This window comes from Oreochromis aureus, linkage group 4, assembly GCF_013358895.1.
Source record: "Oreochromis aureus strain Israel breed Guangdong linkage group 4, ZZ_aureus, whole genome shotgun sequence".
Lineage (NCBI taxonomy): Eukaryota > Metazoa > Chordata > Actinopteri > Cichliformes > Cichlidae > Oreochromis > Oreochromis aureus.
This window is the reverse complement of record NC_052945.1, coordinates 32263447-32283710: the sequence shown is the minus strand read 5'-3', so window position 1 is coordinate 32283710 and position 20264 is coordinate 32263447. Positions and strand designations below refer to the sequence as shown.

General features: G+C 41.4%; 1 protein-coding gene across 2 annotated transcripts in view; it reads left to right on the top strand.

Moving 5' to 3' along the window:
* The window catches only part of hdac5 (histone deacetylase 5), a 56966-nt gene continuing 36702 nt past the window's right edge, over nt 1-20264 (top strand). Inside the window, exons 1-2 of one of the 2 annotated variants that reach the window (XM_031741855.2) lie at nt 1-249; nt 13073-13232. In XM_031741855.2, the coding sequence (XP_031597715.2) occupies nt 13211-13232 (22 nt within the window). In that variant the 5' untranslated portion in view covers nt 1-249; nt 13073-13210. The remainder of the gene's footprint in view (nt 250-13072; nt 13233-20264) is intronic. The other variant, XM_039611067.1, reaches the window with a different exon arrangement.

Below are 20264 nucleotides of genomic sequence, written 5' to 3'. Positions count from 1 at the left end.
TGTTGTTGTTGGTGGTGGGAGAAAGAGCGAGAGAGAAAGAGAGAGGGAGAGAGGCAGACGGTAAATATGGAGGAGGAGAAGCGGTAGGAGGTGAGACGCGTCCCGCTTGTTAAACTACGCGTTTTCGTGTGAATTAGAAGCGCAAAGGAGCTCCACGGAGGGACACACCGTGCCTCGGCGGAAACCAAAGCCGGGAGGAAGCGACCTCTGCGCTAATACACATTCCAAGAGGAGCCGCCGACATCCACGGTACCGTGGGGTTTTATCAGAGAGAGAGAAAGCGGGAGAGGGAGAGCGCGAGCGAGAGATTGAGGCGCGTGCGTGTGTGCGTGACCGTCCAAGAACATTATGCGTATACATTTATTTGATCTTATTTTGCTGCAGAGCTAAGATGTGACATTTTGTGCTTTTGCTATAACGTTGTCCTGACTTCTGCCGTACAGTTAACGTATAGGCTAACTTGGAAACTGTGTAGTTAGTGCTAAGGCTAGCTAAAATACACAAGCTCACACCTGACAGATACAACAGCTAACTAGCTAGCAAACAGGTAACAGTTATTACAGCTTCATACTGGCGCTAGCGGCGTGCCAGGAGTGACATGATAGCTTCCAGCTAACTAGTTCAGAACAAACAGCTGACAACCACAAGTTAATAAACTAAGAGCTAGCAGTGGGCACCAATTAACTACAAATATGGTTCTTTTACTTGCCAGGGGCTACCAATGAAGAACATAACAGCTGCTACTAGTAGCTGTTATGGGTACCACTGCCACTGCTGGTATGAAGTCTTCACATGCATTCATACACTAACTAATGATGAGGCTATCCAGTTTTTCCCCTGAATCTTATTGCATCTGCAGTGCCATTAAAGCATCATTGTCGAGTCATATACTGCCTAAAAATGTCTAATTTGTATGCGCATTTTTGCCATCTTGCTGCAGTTCAGGAGTTGTGTCATCTCATGAGTAATGAATCCTTATTATGGAGCTCACTAAATTACTCTTTAGGTGAGAGAAGAAGCATAAACACAAGAGAGTGTAAGACAAGTCAGTTTAAGAATAAGAGGGGTAACTAAAGTTGGCAGAAAGTCACATGTGAAAATCACAAGCAAGCAAGTCTCGACTCTTAACCTGTAAGTCTCTGCAGTGAGAATACAGAATGGAAAGTCAAGTGTGCTGTAAATCAAGCTAGTCACCAGACTTGTCTGTCAGGGGTTTTGCTTTATCATTAGCATTAACAAATAGTCATAACCTGCTTACATCTTATAAACCTTACTTATATTTTAAATTTAACAACAACATGCTAACTAAAAGCATACAATGAAGTAATATTATAACAATATGGCTCTAAAGGGCTCTAAAGTAAATATAGAAGTAATTCAAGTAATTTACATTAAAATGTTAAGCCTCACGCATCTCTGTAAAGTGCTTTTTATATGGCACTATTTCTGTTATTTTGCTTACCTAATGCTAACCGCCTCTGTGATTTTAAGCAGAACTTTACAGGACTCATGGAGATTTCAATTAACCTGATAACTTGCAAGTTGCAAAGTTGCAAGTGAAGCGCCTCATAAGTCAAATCTGGAGTGTTCAGTCCTTCTCTCTTCCCTTTTTTGGATCAAGAAGCAGCTTTGTAATGTTTGACAGCCCATGTAATCATTGATGTTATGGAAGTATCACATACTCAAGATTTATAATACTACACTGGATCCATACAAACAAAATGTGGTTAGGGCCACACAGAAGTAATGTTCAGTGCTGATCTCTAATGTCTGCTTTACCTTTTAGTCCCAGTAGTGCTAATGTAAAAATCGCAGCCCAGGGTCTGGTTGCAGCAACGTTACAAAACTAATTTGTGAATATTTTACATTTATGTTTGAAAAAATTGCAACACTTTATAGCATAACATAATAACATCACCCCAATGCTGATAAAATATCATAGTTCTGTCAGTAAAAAGCATCATATTTATGTTTTTCTGTAACGTGCTGGGACATCTTGTCACATCGTCACCAGTCTGTGTTTGTAGGGGAGGCTGTCGTAGGTTGTAGGGGAACTCTTAAATTTAAAAAAACAAAACAAGAATACGTGACATGTCCCAAACAGAGTGCCACAAATACACACCCAACAAGCTAACCTGCAGCCACACTTTCTCCTCACCCCTGAGCCGGGTGTAGCAGATATGCTGCCCCCACTCTGAGCCTGATTCTGTTGGAGGTCTCCTGCTGTCAGAGTTCTTCTTCCCCACAGTTGCTCATAGCACTGCATTATAGGCATGCCACAATACCTGAATGTTAGCAGTCTTTGCCAATACCAGCAGAATTACAAGATTCTCGATACCTAATCTGATAACAAAACAAAACCAGTATCCCATCTACTTAAACTCTTTCATTAAAAAGTGATTTGAAATTACTTACATCATTTATTTAAAATGTTAATGATATATTCTGTTGAGAAGACATAGATGGTTTCACAGCTGTCTCAAACAAAATGGTAATGTATATTTGAGGATAACATAAGACAGATAATACTTTGGATGTTGGTAATATGAACTGAAACTCGTTCACCTTGAATTGTTTGAACAGATCTGAATGCTGATTTTTCAGGTGCTTTGCTAAATTAGAAGCATTTCATTCCTTTGTCCAAAAAACACAGTAGGATTGTTTGCATACTGCCTCGTGTCAGTTAGCATGTCCTGGTCATCCACTTCCAACACAAAGTACTTTTATGCCTGACTGCTTTTCTTATCAACGAGGCAGGGCAGTTACTCTCGTCGCCATGTTTTTTTTGTGCTTGTGTCTTTTGTTTTCGGCATGTAAAGATAGACAAGTGCCCCCACTGGCTTTGGTATATACGCTGTCTATGGTTCCAACGGAGCTGAAACAAAAACTAGTACTTTTATATTAATGTGAAAGCCAAAATGACAAATAGTCATCGTGTATGGAATTCTCTGAACATCAAGGTTTTAGTTTCCTTTTTGCACAATAAGACAACCAGTCTGTCTTTATTATTAGATTTGTAATTCCGCCTCCTTCCATCTCTGCTGGAAAGTTAGTGATTTGCAGTTTGACTAGATGAGTCTACTTTTATTTTGCCCTCTGGCAATATTTAAACCATAATCTATTTAAAACAAAGAATAATCTGAAAAATTGAAGTTGTATTGGACTGTAGCACTCATCACTAATGCTTGTGACCAGTATGACTAGGGACTCATCCGCAAATCATGCAGGTCGGTTATGGTGATAAAAATCCAAAAGCTTTGCATGCCAAAACCACTTGAAAAGGGATTAAAGTTCATTGCACTGATCCTGCATGGTTCTGCTGAGTATTGGTCCTACTCCCAAGTGGGAGCACAAATTTGTGCGTCAGCATCAGCTGTTGTGAAAACACCTAGAGGCTGAGTTGTTTGGCCATAGATCATCCAGCAACTCAAAGCACAGGCTAAGGTAGAACACATTTCACGGGTAGGGATGAATGTCACAAGGAGTGAATAGTAGCAGTACTGGTAATGCTTATCTGTATTAACTCTTATCAGTACTCTTATTCTTCCTTAGTTTAATGATTCAAATTCATATAATTGCTCTATTCATAACTGGACCCGACAATGTGCCCCTTATTCATTTACTTCATAAAAACTGCTACATGATCATAGCTTCCTCTTAATTGGTATTTCCTGGAAGAAATAAAAAAAATGATAACAGGTTGATTTAGGGCTTCATTTTTTTTTTTACATGTATTCAATGTGTGTGTGAGAGAGAGATTAACCAATGACTGGCTTTCTATTTTAAAAGCCATTGGTACATGAAAAACAACATTCACAGAGAGGGTAGTGTGTTAAGAGCAGTGAGTGAAGGAATAAGTTCAGGTCACACAGATAACACGGCACAAGTATGAAAGTCTTTGAAGCGGATGCTTTCATCTGTATGCATGGTTTACTTCCAGGGATTTTTGTGAAAATAGTCCCTGTTAACCCATCATTTGGGGTAATGGGCCTTAGAAGATGGGCAGTTGTCACAGTGTGTTTGAGTGTGGACAGAAAAATCACTTCCCTAAAGCCTGAAAAAAAGTTTTATTGGTTCTGGTAATGGTCATTGATCAAACCTGGGACACTCATGCTACCATTAGATGTTTTTTTTTTAATTGTTACCATGCTACCTGTCTTTAGTTAGTAATATTTTGTTAGTTACTAGTTATTGGTGAGGTCATGTCTTTAATACCTTGGGGTAAACTGCACACAGTGATGTTGCAATATTGATGGATTCATTATTACTGCTGATGCTGGCTTTGAATATTAGACTTTTAACAACAGTAAAATAAAGAAATCCAAAAAGGGTCTGCAGCCTCATCAGTGATGAGACTGCAGACCCAATCTAAGGGTAGTGAAGACCCAGCACATCTATGGGTGATTTAGAATCATCAGTTAACCTATCCCCACTAACTGCATGTCTTTGGACTGTGGGAGGAAGCCGGAGTAGCCGGAGAGAAACCACGTAAACACAGGGAGAACGTGCAAACTCCACACAGAAAGGTCCCAGCTATGTCTGTGTGTATATTCATGAGGTCATATTGGCCAGTCCAAGGTAAGACTGAAAAGGTGTTATATGTAAGGTGAGGTTATTTAACTTCTGCCAGTCTTGTTTTGCTGTTGTTACCTAAAACAGCCTAGTAGTTTCTTATAGGACAATGATTGGTTTGACAATAAACACTTAGCTTAAGCCCTGTCATTATGGATTTGCATTCTCATGGGAATCCAAGGTAACTGGATGCCATACAGGTAATTATACATACTGCCTGTATTTAACTGCTCTGCTCTAAGTGTGTGTCGAAACTCTTGACTGCTACTGTAGGTAATATGCATAATTACCCATTACATCTGATTTGTAGATGTTCACGAAGAGTTTGTAACAAGAGGGTAATACAAGGAACAAGCAAGAATTTTCTTTATCATCACAATATTTTAAATCCCTTAAACCTAATAAGTGGTTGTGCTATCCTTGGCAGCATTTGCGATAACTGGCAATGAGTCTTTCACATCACCGTGGAGGAATTTTGGCCCGCTCTTTTTTGCACATATATTTAATTCAGTCATATTGGAGGGTTTTTGAGGAAGAAGGGCCTGTTCATGCCAAAGCATCTCAGTTTGATTTAGGTCTGGACTTTGACTGGTATGCATCCATACTGGAAGTGAATTTCAGTGATGTCATGACCAGAGACTGTACAAAGTGAAAGATGTTTAGCGACTTCAGGTGACTGCTGGTAACATGAAGTGAGCAGGATGCAACATAAACTTTCCTCAACTTCCAGCTGAGCAACTGAAGCGACTACCACTGAGAGTATAGCTGATTGACATGTGACCTGGTAGTAAAAACATTAGAGAGTTACCAAGGCAACCGGAGCCTTTAATGTCCACAGGTGACCGCCAGTCAGCTTCAAAACAGTGTGTGAATCAGTTGCAGTGTGGGAACAGCCTTGAACTGTGCTTTGTTTGGCAGCTTTGATAAACTCAGCATAGCATCACATGAACTAGTTCCTCCCCCGCTGCAGGTTCTGGTTAGAGTGACCCTCTGGATGACAGTCTGAAAACTGTGACTCGATGATCCTGCAAGCAGGGAAATGTGACACTGGATGGGCCGGTCATCCAGTGTCACAGTGTCACAAAGTCTCAGTTAGATATACAAGTAGCCCTGACTCAGTTACTCAGATCAGAACAAAACAGAATAGTGATTTGACTTAAATTATATCGATTATGTGCCTTCATGTTTGGTTAGAATTTGTTACACTTTGTGAAATCTACCATCATGTTAGCAGATATTTCTTCCTTCCTTCCGGCCTTCCTCTAAAGTCAAGAGGTCAGATCTTGGAGGTGAAGGGCCAGCCTTTTAGTTATGCAAGACTGATAATCATGTGCCATTCATTTTGACCTCCAGTGATCATAATAATTGGATTCTTGCTCTGTTCTGTTACTCTTTCGCATTGCCTTCCAACTTTGATGCTGCTCACTTTCTATTTCTAGAGCTTTCAACCACTTCACAGGCTTCTTTAGTGACAGGTTGTTGTGATGATTACGTCTCTCTGTAAGGGCCCTGCAGTGAACCAAGCAGTATGTCAACACTGTAACAAATTCAATTCAATTGTATTTATACAGCGCCAAATCATGACAACACACGCCTCAAGTGGCTTTATATTGTAAGGTAGACCCTACAATAATACATACAGAGAAAAACCCAACAATCATATGACCCCCTATGAGCAAGCACTTTGGCAACAGTGGGAAGGAAAAACTCCCTTTTAACAGGAAGAAACCTCTGGCAGAACCAGGCTCAGGGAGGGGCGGGGCCATCTGCTGCGACTGGTTGGGGTGAGAGAAGGAAGACGGGATAAAATACATGCTGTGGAAGAGAGACAGAGATTAATAACAAGTATGATTCAGTATCATTCAAATAGGTCACAAAATAGCAGTCAGGGTTTGTTGTTTTTGTTCTGCTGGACAGTGTAACACTGAGTGGAGCAGAGGAATATAGAGAAGTATCTTGATAACACTCGACTGTCAGGACCATTATTTATATTTGTAAAAGATGAAGGATTGATTCCTTTGTACTTCCTGGAAGGAATGACTAATGGTTGTATAAACGTGTGATTATGGTGTTTGTCCCTGTCGTGTTCAGGTTAGGACTAGTTATTATGTTAAGAGATAGAAAAGCTGTAAAGCATCAGTTTTGTAACAGTCAGGATGTTTGCGCATTATTAACTCCCTTAGGATTAAGAGCTAGTCGCTGAAGCTTTAACAGTTATTTTAAATATGTGATGATACAGTAAGGTCACTTTGGTAAGGACAGCTACAGCATGTGTGTGTTTGTGCGTTGGAGTTGCTGTCTCCTTTCTCCTTGAGTGTGCTGGACTCGAGGTGGGGGGGCAGGCAGTGGGGCCGGTGTTATATGCTGTCATGGTCCACCAGTTTGGTGTGTGTGACAGAGAACAGGTGAGAGCAAGCAGGACAAAGGGACTCCAAAGAAATCCTGCAAGAGATCGCCTCTGACATTAGCTCCACATCCTGCTCCCCCTGTCTCCCTTGCTCAGGCTTGCTGTTTGTTTAGGGAAGAGGCGTTCAGGTGAACCGTTACCACGGCACCCAGCTCCGTGGTTGCCAGGCAGCACTTCCTGCTCCTCTCCAGGTTGGGAGGGGCCAGGTATTTTAGGAAATGATAGTGTGAAGAGGAGGAGGAGGAGGTGGTGGCAGAGTGAGAAAGAGAGTAATTTATGTTTCTTGGTTTTCGGGCAACATTTGGACACTGAAGCAGCAGCTTCTGCTCTTCTGTTTTCACGTATTTCCTCTTTCTTTCTCCCGACCTCCCCATGCGAGTGTGTGTCTGTGTGCGCGCATGTTATTAGGCTAATGGAGCAGTTGGCCAGCAGGTTAGTCTGTCATGGCTAGTTAGCTCTTTAGCCCGAGTATAGACACACACACATACACACTCACTGAGGCACGCAGACATGCTGACACCCACAGCGTTTCATCCCATTATATAGGCCCTGACACTGACATCCTGTGACTTCTTTCAGGAATTAGCGAAGTTGGAGGAGAGCTGCAAAGGCAGCTTTCCTCCAGTCGGACAGCAGCCAGTAACACAGTCAGTCCCAAGCTAATTATAGGCTGAAATGTTTCACTTGTTGTGTTTGATTTTTGATATTGTCGAACTGTCGCGTGTTACACAAGCTTTGCAATAATTCTCGTTTTGCCTGTCAGAACATCCCGTTCCTCCATAAAAGTCCATGTTCATTCCCCACCAGGGCTGTGGGAGGGTTCACTTCACCTTTATCTATTTGTTTAGTTTATTAAATAGAATTATAATAGAAAGCTAAAGGAGATCCAGCTGATTTTTTAAGTTGAACAAATCCACTGTTTTTCCAGGCTGTGACTAATCGTATTAAATAATTGTGACCCTCTGACTAATTATTTTCACACTTGCTGCACTAATTGTTTGGACTTAAAGCGAGAGCTAATTATACAGAGTTACAGTTTTCTGAAAGTAAACTAAAAGGAAAATAAACAGCGACAAGAAACAAAGTTAACATAATAGGTGAGAACCGGGGCCCCCGCAGAGTGCGAGCCGTCGATTTTCTTTTTTCATTCCTGGCCTGTTTTCTCTCCACTGCCTGACACTTTTTTTTTTGCAGTGTGCACGGTCGTTATTAGTAAGTAACACCAGCCTACCTCTGTGTAAAGAGGCAGCTCATTATTATCATTTGCATTGTTGTGCTTTCAGTTGTGATTAAAGAAGTGCACCTGTGTTGCAGCACAGCAGTAGTTTGGTGTTGCGTAGCGGCCGTTGTGAGCTGTGAGTGTTTTTAAAGTGTCCAACAGAACAACGTGTTTCAGAGCTGGAAAAGCGCAGCTGCTCCTGCTAATTTCAACAATAGCTCTGCTCATGTCTGCCTCTCAGCGATGTCCCACGTGCACCAGCAAACCCAGGACCTGGCTCATTAATGCTGTTAATTACACCTGTGTTTTTCCTCTTTTAACATGTTTACATATCTGCTGGGAAATGATCCGTCCACAGCTGCATCATCGTAAATGCACTCATTTTGTTTCAAAATCAGTGATTGGTGTTTGCTATCAGTAATGTTGGTTGCATTTGTGTCGTATTGTTGACGATAAGAGCAATAGTGACTTTATTTGGAGGTCATATGATTGTTCTTCAGCAGCTTTTTCTGGGAAACATCTGTTCCTCTAGCTGATCTCCATTGTGTTGTAGTGCTAGGTCAATATGTTGAGCTCCTTTTTAACACTTAACTGTCCTCTAACTGCTTAAAAAGTCTGAACTAAAAATCACAAACATACAGGTCGTATTTCTTAAATATGCTGAAGCTATTCAGTCGGTGGGATTGTTAAGGTGGTAGAAGGAAATGATGATGAATCATTTATTTTCATCATGATTTATGTCTCAGTTTTGTGCTCAGCTCTGCTGTTTTCTTCAGAGGTATTTCATTTTTCAGCTTCCAGAGCTGAAACATGAAGCCGGCTCCTTTAATGGCCACTTGAGGCCGGTTCCAAAAGCGAATCAGTCCCCGTAGACTTCCATCATAAAGTAGCCAACTTTACAGCATTAGAAACATATTTTTTAGGGTGGTTTTGGCTTCTGTGCTTAATTTCCCTTTTCACACAAATCTGGTTGAAGTTTTAAATGTAAATTTTAAGTCATCAACAGTTGGTGGTGTGGCTGCTTTGACTGACAGGTGTGTAACACAGGCAGCAGTAGGTGGCATCTGCTTGGCCTCTCCTTTCTTTGTTATTAATCTGGACCTCTTTACTTTGGGTGTGGTGTTTGAGGATTTTAATGTATTTCTAATGGATTACACGACTAAAGTATAGATTGCTGTGTGGTAAAGGTTCACAGAGGGTGGAGACTGCACGAGCTGTCATAGTCTAAGAACTGGGGTACACCCTGGTTAGTTGATCATCCTATCAGGTAGGACTGGGCGATATATCGAGTTTTTTAAAAATATCGATATATTTTTATACGAGATATAAGATGTGACAATATCGTTTATATCGATATAGTCTATGTTACGTTATAATTATAGTTGTGGAGCCGCAGGTTTGCCTCTCTTTCGTCCACTTTTGTCTCTACGCAACGTTACTCGACCTCGCCTCTCCTTCACTGAACACAACTCCCCCTCCTCCCCCATCGCTTCACCTGCAGGCAACGACAAAATAGACACGGCAAATCTTCGTTAACGAGTTACCGCGCATCGCCCCGTGCGTGGGGCTGGACAGCGTCAACGTGTTAACAAGCTAACCATGCTAACGCCATGCAGCCCACAGGGGCTGCACAGCCTAAGATCCTTTCATTTTCTCAAAAGTTGACAGTGCGCCTTATGTATGAATTCTGGTTATGCTTGATGTGATACACGGCGCTCAGCAATACGTCAATAAATGTTTTAGTACGACTTTGGTAAGCTACGGAGCTGCAACGCTTGATGGATTGTTGGAGCATTACGGCTACCGTAGTCTGGAGCCTCGCGGAGTGATACGTACTGTGCTTCAAGGTAATATTACCGTATTGTGTGTGTATAAGGACCATTAATGGCACCTGTTCAGAGACATGGTTACGAAGCGGATTTCAAACTCCAGGCTGTCAGTCACGCAGTAGAAGTTGGGAACAGAGCAGCTGTGAAATCTGTCTATGTTATTATGCTCAGCGTCTGTTAGTTTACATTTTGACTGCACAATTGTGAGCTCTTTGTTATGCACAAAAACAACATTGTTTTCTTTTATTTATGGAGCATCATTATTTAATAAATGCTCATAATTTATTTTTGAGTAGTTTTGTACATCTACGCTGTATGTTAATAAAAGTGCCTGTGTGACATCTGGGACACAGCTTTGACTAAGAACTCTCTTTTTGTTCTTACTTTATGGCTTTAAAAAAATATCGAGATATATATCTTATATCACCATCCAGCTAAAAAAATATCGAGATATGAATTTTGGGTCATATCGCCCAGTCCTACTATCAGGGCTAACGCAGAGAGGCAGAAACTATGACCGGTTTAGCATCAGCTTTTAACTTAACAGGCATGTCTTTGGACTGTGGGAGGAACCTGGAAAGAGCCCATGCAGACACAGGGAGAGTGTGAAAAGTGCTGGCAAACAGCTTCAAAGCGCTGTATAAGAACCAGCCCATTTACTATTTACCATTTACCAGTTCAATTAATTCAATTTTAACTATATGGTGCCAAATCACAACAACAATAATACAAGAAAACAGAGAAAACCCCAACAATCAAATGACCCCCTGTGATCAAGCACTGTGGTGACTGTGGGAAAGAAAAACTCCCTTTTAGGAAGACAGGATGAAGACATGCTGTGGAAGAGAGGCAGACATTAATAGTAACTAATGATTAAATGCGTGGTTTCAAGTCTAATCTTAAAAGTAGAGAAGGTATCTGTCTCCTGACTCCAAATAAAAACAGGCTTTTAAGAACCTTGTTGTTGTGAGGCGACATTGAAAGCCAGTGCTCCGCTGGGCCACCAATTATTCCAGCTTTATGTGTATTCCCAGCCAGTCTCCAATTCCAAGTACTACCCAGGTCTGACCCTGTCTGAGATCACATGAGCTCAGATGCAGCCTGGTTGTGCTCGAGTTTTCTTCTTGTTAAAAGGGAGTTTTTCCTTTTCACTGTCTCCAAGTGCTTGCTTGTTGTTGGGCTTTTCTCTGTAATATTGTAGGGTCTTTACAATATAAAGCACCTTGAGGCGACTGTTGCTGTGACTTGGTGCTATATAAAGGAATTAAATTGAATTTGTGGGCATATGTAGGCACTCACACGTAGGCTTGTTTTTACCTGCGTCTGAAAAGCAGTCCAGTGTACTTCGACCATTCAAAGCCATTATAATGTACAAACAGGTTAGTTGACTACATGTGTTAAAAAGGTTTATTTTGAGCCGATTCAGCTGCAGCTACAGGCGAGTAAATGTTGGATGTACGTGACATTATGACAGCGATGAAGAATCCGCCCACGCTGAGATGTCCCCCTCCATCAGTTAAAAGCATTAATCGACTGCTATCAGTGTTTGGGCTGAGAGCCAGCAGTCCTCACACAGCTGCCGCCACGGCTGCTCTGTGTCGGTGTGTGTGTGATGTGTCCAAGAACAAATGAGTGTGTGTGTGGTTTGAGTGACACAAAAAGAATGGAGGAGGTGTAGGGAATGGAAGATAAATGCATTACTTTAAATCACATTACAGCTAAGTAGCCAGGGACTTAGCTGCAACACTTAGACACACACACCTATTACACACTTTATTGGGAACTATTTAGGGTGTCAGTATGTTTTCCATAAATCCTTTTTCAGTACAAAACCAGTAGGTGGAGCCAGAGGATCAAGCAGCATCAGTGAGCCTCGGGTTTTCTCTGTGTTTGAAATAATAAAACAAAACAAATGTGCTCATTATTCTCGATCAGAACACAGTCTGACATATAGCCAGTGTGGATGTCATCATATCAGATTGTACTTCATGATTCTTTGTGATCTTATTGTCATATCTAGAGCAGGGATGTGAAACTAGTTTTATATTGTGGGCCACAGACTGCAGGACCAATGAAACAGCCTTTTCTGTCAGTGTAGAGAAACGTAACTGAACATTTAATCCCTGCAATGTTTTAATATAAGACAAACAAAGTGTGATTTCAACTGCACGTCTCAGTTTCTTTACATGATAAATGTGCAAAAAGACAGAAAATTTATAAAGTTTTGTTAATTCACTGCTTTTTTTTTTTTGCATTTAAAAAAATGTGGACCCACTATAATAAAAGCAGACATTTCTGTAGTAGATAGTGCAAAAAGTCTTGTGTGATTTAATTGTTTTTCTGTGAGTTTGGTGTAGTATGAATGGATGGACTCTTTATCAGCAGGAAAACCTATAGAACTTGTGACAGTTCAGCTAAAAGTTCAAAGTATATGCGATGGTTCATAGTGTCCTAAGCCTTCCAGCGGTCCAGATTGGAGTCTTTGCCGGGCCAATTGTGGCCCCCAGGCCTTATATTTGGCAAAAGTGCATAGAGGTGACGGGAGAATCTGTCATAAAACTGAAGATTTTATTACTACATATATTGCTAGCGTTTGTAAGAATAAGACAGAGTCTGTATAAGTAGCTGGATTATTGGATGTGAGCAAGCGCTATAAAAGGCTGTCAAATAGGGAGATTTCAGAGATTTAACTCAACACTAAAATGTTTAAGCTGGCATCATTGTTTTTAATGAAATATTTTATTGACGTGTGCCAATAGAAACATCTTCACAGGCGTTCTCAGGCTTTTGGACACATCTGTGAAAAGTAGTGAAATAAAGAACTCCAACTATACTGTTGCTCTGACTTGAGCTCTGGGAGACAGAAGAACAGAAGCCAAGAGAGACATTAAGCATGGTAATCTTTGCAGTTAACTGTCGAGCAGGATCAAATCAACCTGCAGTCCCAGTTCGTCTGCTACGCTGTGACTGGGCTGTAGCTGTTTGGTTGAGGTGTCGGTTGTTTTGAGTGTGAATGCTGAAGAAAGGCAATTTTGTCTTTTGCAGAAAGACGTCGAGAAGAAGGTCTGAATCATCCGTCTGTCCTTCTACACATGGCCGACTCAGAGGACCCGCTATAACCCACACACACACGTACACACACACAGTGGAAGGGCAGGGGAAAGAAGTCCAGGTTCAGCCTTCATGAATTCATCACACCCCTCAGGTAAGTCTTCTTCAAACAGCATGATATGTAAATAGTTAACATCATTGGTCCTGAATCCTGGAAGCGTAAAACTGCCCAGTTTGGACTGGTGAATGTTCTTATTGCTAACGTTGGATTCATTTTTTCATACAGTGTCTGTGTTTAATGTGTCAAAGTTCTAAGCTCCCTGATAAATCCATATGAGCAATGCAAACTTTGGCCTTGTTCTTGTGGTTGGGTTACTGTGCAGTGTGATTTTGTTGTTGCGCTTTGAGCTCAGGTCAATTATACTGAGCGCTGGCTCAATAAGGTGCTGAGTGCTGTGTAAACACTGTGAGTACGACTAAAAGGCTCGATGCTTCAGCAGCACTTTCTAGCAGATGTTTGGCTCATCTAAGCTGTCAGTATCAAAAGCAGTCATGTCATCATACTGTAGGTAGCTTTACTCCAGCTGCCTGACAGTGCTAAGTGTGTGTGACTTACTCCTGACTTACTCCAGACAAAGTGTCTGCGCAAAGACCTCTGCAGCTCGCTCTGTGCTTTATCTACCGTGTTTTCTCAAGTCAGGTCAAAATTTAGATTTGGCCAGGTCAGAACTGACAGCCCTGCAAGACTTGAGCTTATTTTATAGAGCTGTGTTGGTTTGAGAGCTTGTGCCATACTGGGCAGCATGTTTGTAGGTACATCTTGAACAGTTACTTTTACTGATTTGTATACTGGCTGTTGCATTAGCATAAGGAGCAAGCTAGATCCAGTTACAGAGTGTTACACTGTGTTTCATCCATCTGCACAACAATATACTGTGTGTGTTAAACATACAAAACAATACTGTGTTTACACCAGCAAAACAGACCTAGGAGGGGTGCTCCCATCCTCGTTTAGTATAACGGTGATAATATGCACATGTCACAGTATAGTGTATAATTACATCATGTTGGTTTTTGCCTTTGTTACGCAGATATTGTGATGATTATTATCATCCACACAGATCAGAACACGTCAACCTGATCGTTTTCTAGAGGAAATCGTAAAATACTTTTCAGAAAGAACGATTTTGCTCAGTTAGCCTTTTTCTCTCTGAGCTGCACAAACCCTCCGGAGTCAATCGACACCTCGCCCTGCTTATAGAACCTGCTCGGTCAGTGTAAATCATATAATCATCATTCACATTCATTGCATGAATACTAAGCAATGGTAAAGATCACCTAAGATATTAATTAGTTCCATTTGAAGCTATTTTTGCTAACATGCTAATGTTGCTACTTTAATGAACAAGTTTCCTGAAAGTGCATGCTCCTCTGAGTAAAATGAATGTAAATATTTTATTTGGTTGTCATTTAATAAAAGTGAATACATAACTGTTAGGGAACCTTAACAGCTGTGTTAAAACACAGCTTGTAGCTCAGTCTGTGCATTTGGTGGCTAGCATCGGTGTCAATCTTTCATTACAGTAGCTAGTACAGTACAGTAGCTTGCCTCCACCAGTGTGTGAATGTGAGAGTGAATGAATAGTGGCATTGTAAAGCGCTTTGGGTGCCTTGAAAAGCGCTATATGAAATCCAATCCATTATTACATGAGTTACATGTTACATGATCGTCAGTTACATGTATGTAAATGCATTGTGTTGTGTTGCTACGTAAGACAGCAATAAATAATAATAACAACTTAAGTTTAATGATAATGATAATAACAACAATAGTAATAACTACACTACTACTACTTTCTTGTTCTACTACTGCTGGATATTAATAATTATACTGAGAATAAAAAGGAAAAAAGAAAAGACAAATAAAGCATTAATGAAAAGTTGAATGGATTGAAATATTGATAAAAGAGGGTCGGAAGTGGAACAAATGATGACCCTCGACACTGGTGATGACACAAGATGATCCTCATTGGGATTAATGATGGTGTTTTGGGGATGGGGTGTCATTCTTGGCCAGGTCAGCAGTATTTTGTTCTCTATTCAGTATACTTTATATTAAGTATAAAGTGTGTATAAGTTATTTTTATCTGCTTTTTTGAGACATCTAATGGAACAAAAACACATTTTGCACACACCTGTCATCCTGCCAGAGACTGTATTACTAAAAGTGGCACAATTACATGGTTGACTCGAGCGCTGATGGCAGTTAAAGTGCACGCCGCTTTTTTAAAAAAAAGTAAAGCTTAACAGTTGATGAGTTATGGTGCAGCTGTTGTACCGGGGAAAGTATGGGACTAATCCGTGGACAGATGATTATAAGTTGTATTGTAATAGCATTCTTCTAACGATGCACAAACAACACTAATGCTATTTGTTAACTCAGAGCTGATATTTGGTTCTTTACCATCTTAGTTTTGCACATTATGAAAGAAATCAAAACTGAATGAGGATCTGATGGCACGGTCACCGGAGCAAGCTGCAAATCCAAAGGCGACCACAGCATTTAAATCATTACATTGTACAAAACATGCTAAATTGAGCATGTGCAGTCAAGTGAGAGTAGTTTGGGGTGAGAGATGATCTTTGAAAGGATGAAAAGTCATTTTCTTGAAATGTGCTTGCTTAATTTGTTTAGCTAGTGGAGTGTAACTTCAGTGTAGGGCCTCAAATCAAAACCTTGATTATTGAACAGTTTACAGTTATTGATTGATTATTTTATACACACATGCTCATTTCATTTTTCATTTATTGCTCATCTCGACTATAAACAAAAATGAAAACTCAGCCTTGACAATGACACCAGAGCATGCAGAAGGATTTATTAATGCATATAATTTGAATGGCAGCAAAAATGCCAGTGTCATGATGGTACGAGAGGAAAGGTGAGGGGGTCAGCACACGTGATAGAATTCATCCTCTGCACTATAGACTAAAGGTAGTAAATGGTGGTAATTGCACATGTGGAGAACTGACCATCATTGCTATTCCTATGTCAAGCTGCTAGCATGCTGGGAAAGAAAAGCATATATTAATATATTACAAGTCTCTGGGTGTCGTTGCAGACGTGTGCTTTAACGAAAGTAATAAGTTTTTGAACACTTGTGAGTCATCCTCGTTTTACATCATCACTGGTAGGCGTATGTTTAAGGGCACTAAATGCTGGGACACATGACTTATGTCAGAAATCTGAGTGGACCAGGTTGGAGTCTTTAAATCGAGTTGCCGACAGTCCTCATGATTTTAAAAAATGCTTGATATTTGCTACTGATGGCGTTAGTCAGGTGAGGGAGACATTTTTCATTCACAGTGAATGTAACGACAGCTCTGACTCCTGCTTTGCTCCATGTGCTGGATCGCATTGGTTAACTTCGTTCGTGTTTGTATATGTGTGAGTAGTATGTACCTGTGCGTCCTTCCCACGGCTTTTTTGACAGCTTTGTCTGTCACCCCCCAGTGATGGGGTGACTGACTGGCTGTAATTTGGTTGTCATGGATACAGATGTAGTAGATACACGCGCACACGAGCACGCACAGACAGCAGTGTGACTCCAGGGGTTGATGCGCCTCAAATAGAAACGCAGAGATGAGTCATCCGCCAAGCTGCTGCAGTACACACAAACACACACACACACACACACACACTCACCTTTAGTAGATGTGTTTGGTATGTTAGACCACTGAGATGTCAGACATGTTGCCTGGACAGTCGCGTCCCTTTCATCTGCTACCATAAACACACGAAAGGCTGATTTTAAGGTAACAGCACAAGTCTTTAATAAATAATCATAGTGTTGGATAACAGAGCAGCAACACAGCAGCCTGTTCGGTGTGCAACAAGACAGGACACTTCAAATTAACTTTCTGTATTTACATTTTCTCCCTTTGCTGTGTATATAGTCTTTACTTGTGAGTCATACTGAGGCAGCCTTAGATCTGCTGGAGGACACAGGGAGCTGTTTACACAGGAGGTGAGGATGATGAGGGAGATGAAGGTGATGAGGAGGAGGTGGGATAGAAGTGATGATAAAATGATTCAAAGAAACATTTCTGGAAAGGAAACAGCAGCGACAGTGGTCAACGCAGAGATGAAAAGCAGACAAATACATGAATTAGACGAGTCCTGAGCTGGTCTGCTGGATTTGTTCGTCTGTTAAATGTATTATCACTGATTACACAGAGCTCGGTTTGTTCTCCTCTTTTGTTTTTCTAATCCTTGCACTCTGCATTTGCCAGCAGCAGAGACGCCCCATTATATTTTGTTACAAGGACCAAAACCTATTCTTAATGTGTAGCTTCTGTTATGACTGAATGCTGAATGGAACAAACAAATACTATAAAGAGCAGTTTCAATGAATAATATCCACGCTGACAGCAAAGTGAGCCGTGTAGCTTCTAGTTACAAAGAAGTCTTTGCAGGATTCTCTCTGACATTTTTCTATTAGAAGTGAGGTGTTTGCGCAAAGTGATGTAGAAGACTGTTTCTTGTCCAGTCTTTTTTTTAAAAAACCCATCATGACACAATTTAAATACCTGATATTCCCATAGATAGGCTGACGTCCTTTTTTCTTTCAGACACACAAAACATGAAGAGATTTTCCTTGTTTCATTTGTAATGTGTAATACTAAACAGTGGCTTTAGACTACCTAAAGATACTATCTAAGATGATGTCTTTGATGAGTTGTGTCTATATGTGTAGACATGCTTGAATGGTCCAGTATAATTGAATAGGTCAGTGTTAAATAGTCTAACAAAAAAGCACTTCTCTGAAAACGGTCCAGTCAGGACGGGACTGAAAAATGTCGGAAAGAATAGAAGAAAAATTTTGACAGATCTTCTGAAGCCTGGAGAACGACTGCTCAGGATCAGAATATAAGAAAAAAAAAAGGTCTGGCTCACTGGAAGCAAAATGGGAAGAAATCAGAGGTGACTTAAGACTTATGCACAGTCTTGTAGTTATAGTTATTTTAAATTCCATTTTGAAAATGACATCTTTCAACAAAATGTGAAAAACCTGAGTTTGTGTCCAAAGCATCTTTGTATTGTGTTTAAGAGATTTTAATGGAAGCCTAACTAGATCTGGGCTGTACTTTCACTACCAGCTTTTAACCACAAGGTGGTGCAAGTGAGGCTGCGTACTCTTTGTTTAACCCAGCAAGTCCTTAAGACCACAGACGTATTGGCAGCCTGGCAAGTGGCAGATGCTCTTAAAGAAATGGTGGTAGTGAATAGGAAAAGTTAAGTAGCCATCAAATAATAACATCTTAATACAACCACTGGTAAAACACTGTTATAGCTAATTCAAACAAGTGTCTTAAAGGCTTCAACTTTTCTTTTCAATAAAAACTTGTTTAAGGGTTAAGTGAATGAAGCCTCACAAAAACAATGATTAACAATATTGTTAATGCAATTTAACAGCAAGTACAGCTTAAAGCTGCAGAACCATTCGCAGCACCAACCTGATGGTGGTACTAAATGGAACAGTTATCAGGATTCCTCCTCTGGGAGATATGAATGTTGGCCAATCCTTTGGCTGAATGTTGACATATTTTATTGGTCAGGTGGAGACTTTGGCCAGCTGGTGGCACTAAATGACCATTCAGCAGATGAGTAGGCTTTATCCTCTTGGCACTGTGGATGCCTGGAGCTGATATCACACTGCAATCTTACACTGACTGTGCCATCCCCCAGTGCCCGCCGCTAGTTAACATAAACACCTGCATGGCCACAATTTGTGCACCCAAAAAAAAGGGGGGTCGTGGACCTAGCAGAGCGAGAAGAGGTCCACAGTGCCCACCCACACTCTTTGATTGACATACAGTATTTGGCAAGCACAGCACAGAAACATGAAAGCACCCACCGCCACCCTCCCATCCCCACCCCAGAGCTGCAGGCTTACTGCTCCCTCCTTCTCTCCTTCTCTCCCCTCTCTCTGTCTATTTTTATCTCTAGCTCCTCCTCTACCCTGGCAGGCTATTTTCAGCACCGTTCCCCCACCCCAATCGCCTGTGTTTGTAAATGCTTCTCTTCTTCTCTTCTCTTCTCTTCTCTTCTCTTCTCTTCTCTTCTCTTCTCTTCTCTTCTCTTCTCTTCTCGTGTCCTTGCTCCCTCTCCCTTCTATGAAGTAAAATGAGCTGTTGTTGACTTTTCTCTGTATCCATCTAACTTCCTTTCCACCCAGTGATCTACTTTCAGCCTCTCTCTCGGTCACCCTCCTCCCTCTGTCTCCTGTCTCTCTGTCGACGTTCATTCAGTAGCTCAGTGAGCGTTTCTCACACACACACACTCATCAGTGACTCTCAGTCAGTGAATATTAGCCGTCTGACCAGCAGCTGTTTGTGGTCGCTGTGTGGAGCTCCACTATCCTCTGTCCTCTGTCCTGTGATAAGAGGATAGCGTACCATCTCCTCTCCTGCTGCCCATTTTCTCAGTGAGGACTAAAAACTCGCCATCCCAGCGTTCTTCCATTTCCTTCTCTCTCTGTCATTCTCTCAGTGCTTCATTCTAATTTTGGAAACATGGAACCTCGGGGAGCGCTCTCCCAAAGCTATTTACGTCCTTGCCTCTCCTCCTCCTTGCTCTCCTCCTCTTCCTTCTCTTCCTCCTCCCTCTCGTCAGCCAGGAGGAGAACAGCGTGAGGATTCTTTGATGCACACAGAGCTGGGGAATTCGGCTGCTCCTCTGTCTGTATTTTTATTGTGTTGACGAGGCTGCAGGAGCTCCTCTCGTCGGTCGCTCCTCGCTCTCACAGCCTGTGGGTGACTGGATTTTCCCTCGCAGCTGAATGGATGAAACAAACTTTCTTTTCCTTCCATCTGCTACACATCCCAACAGCACTGGAGCCAGCACTGTGTTTCTGCGTGGATCAGGACTCCAGGTGATGTAGATACAGTGAAATAAACCAAAAGACTACACAGACACTTTTCAGGTGGTCTCCTTTGGCTGTTGACATTTTGATTGATCTGCAAAGCCCAGCCGAGGGGAGGCTTTCTGTGGGCTGCAGCCGAGACGACGATATTAGAAAGGAGGAGTTTGCTCAAAGTGTCGCCCGCTCGTCATCACAACTCGAGCCGAGCAGTCAGAGACGGCAGAAGCTCCAGGAGTCCGATGGAGACTGGATTACACAAG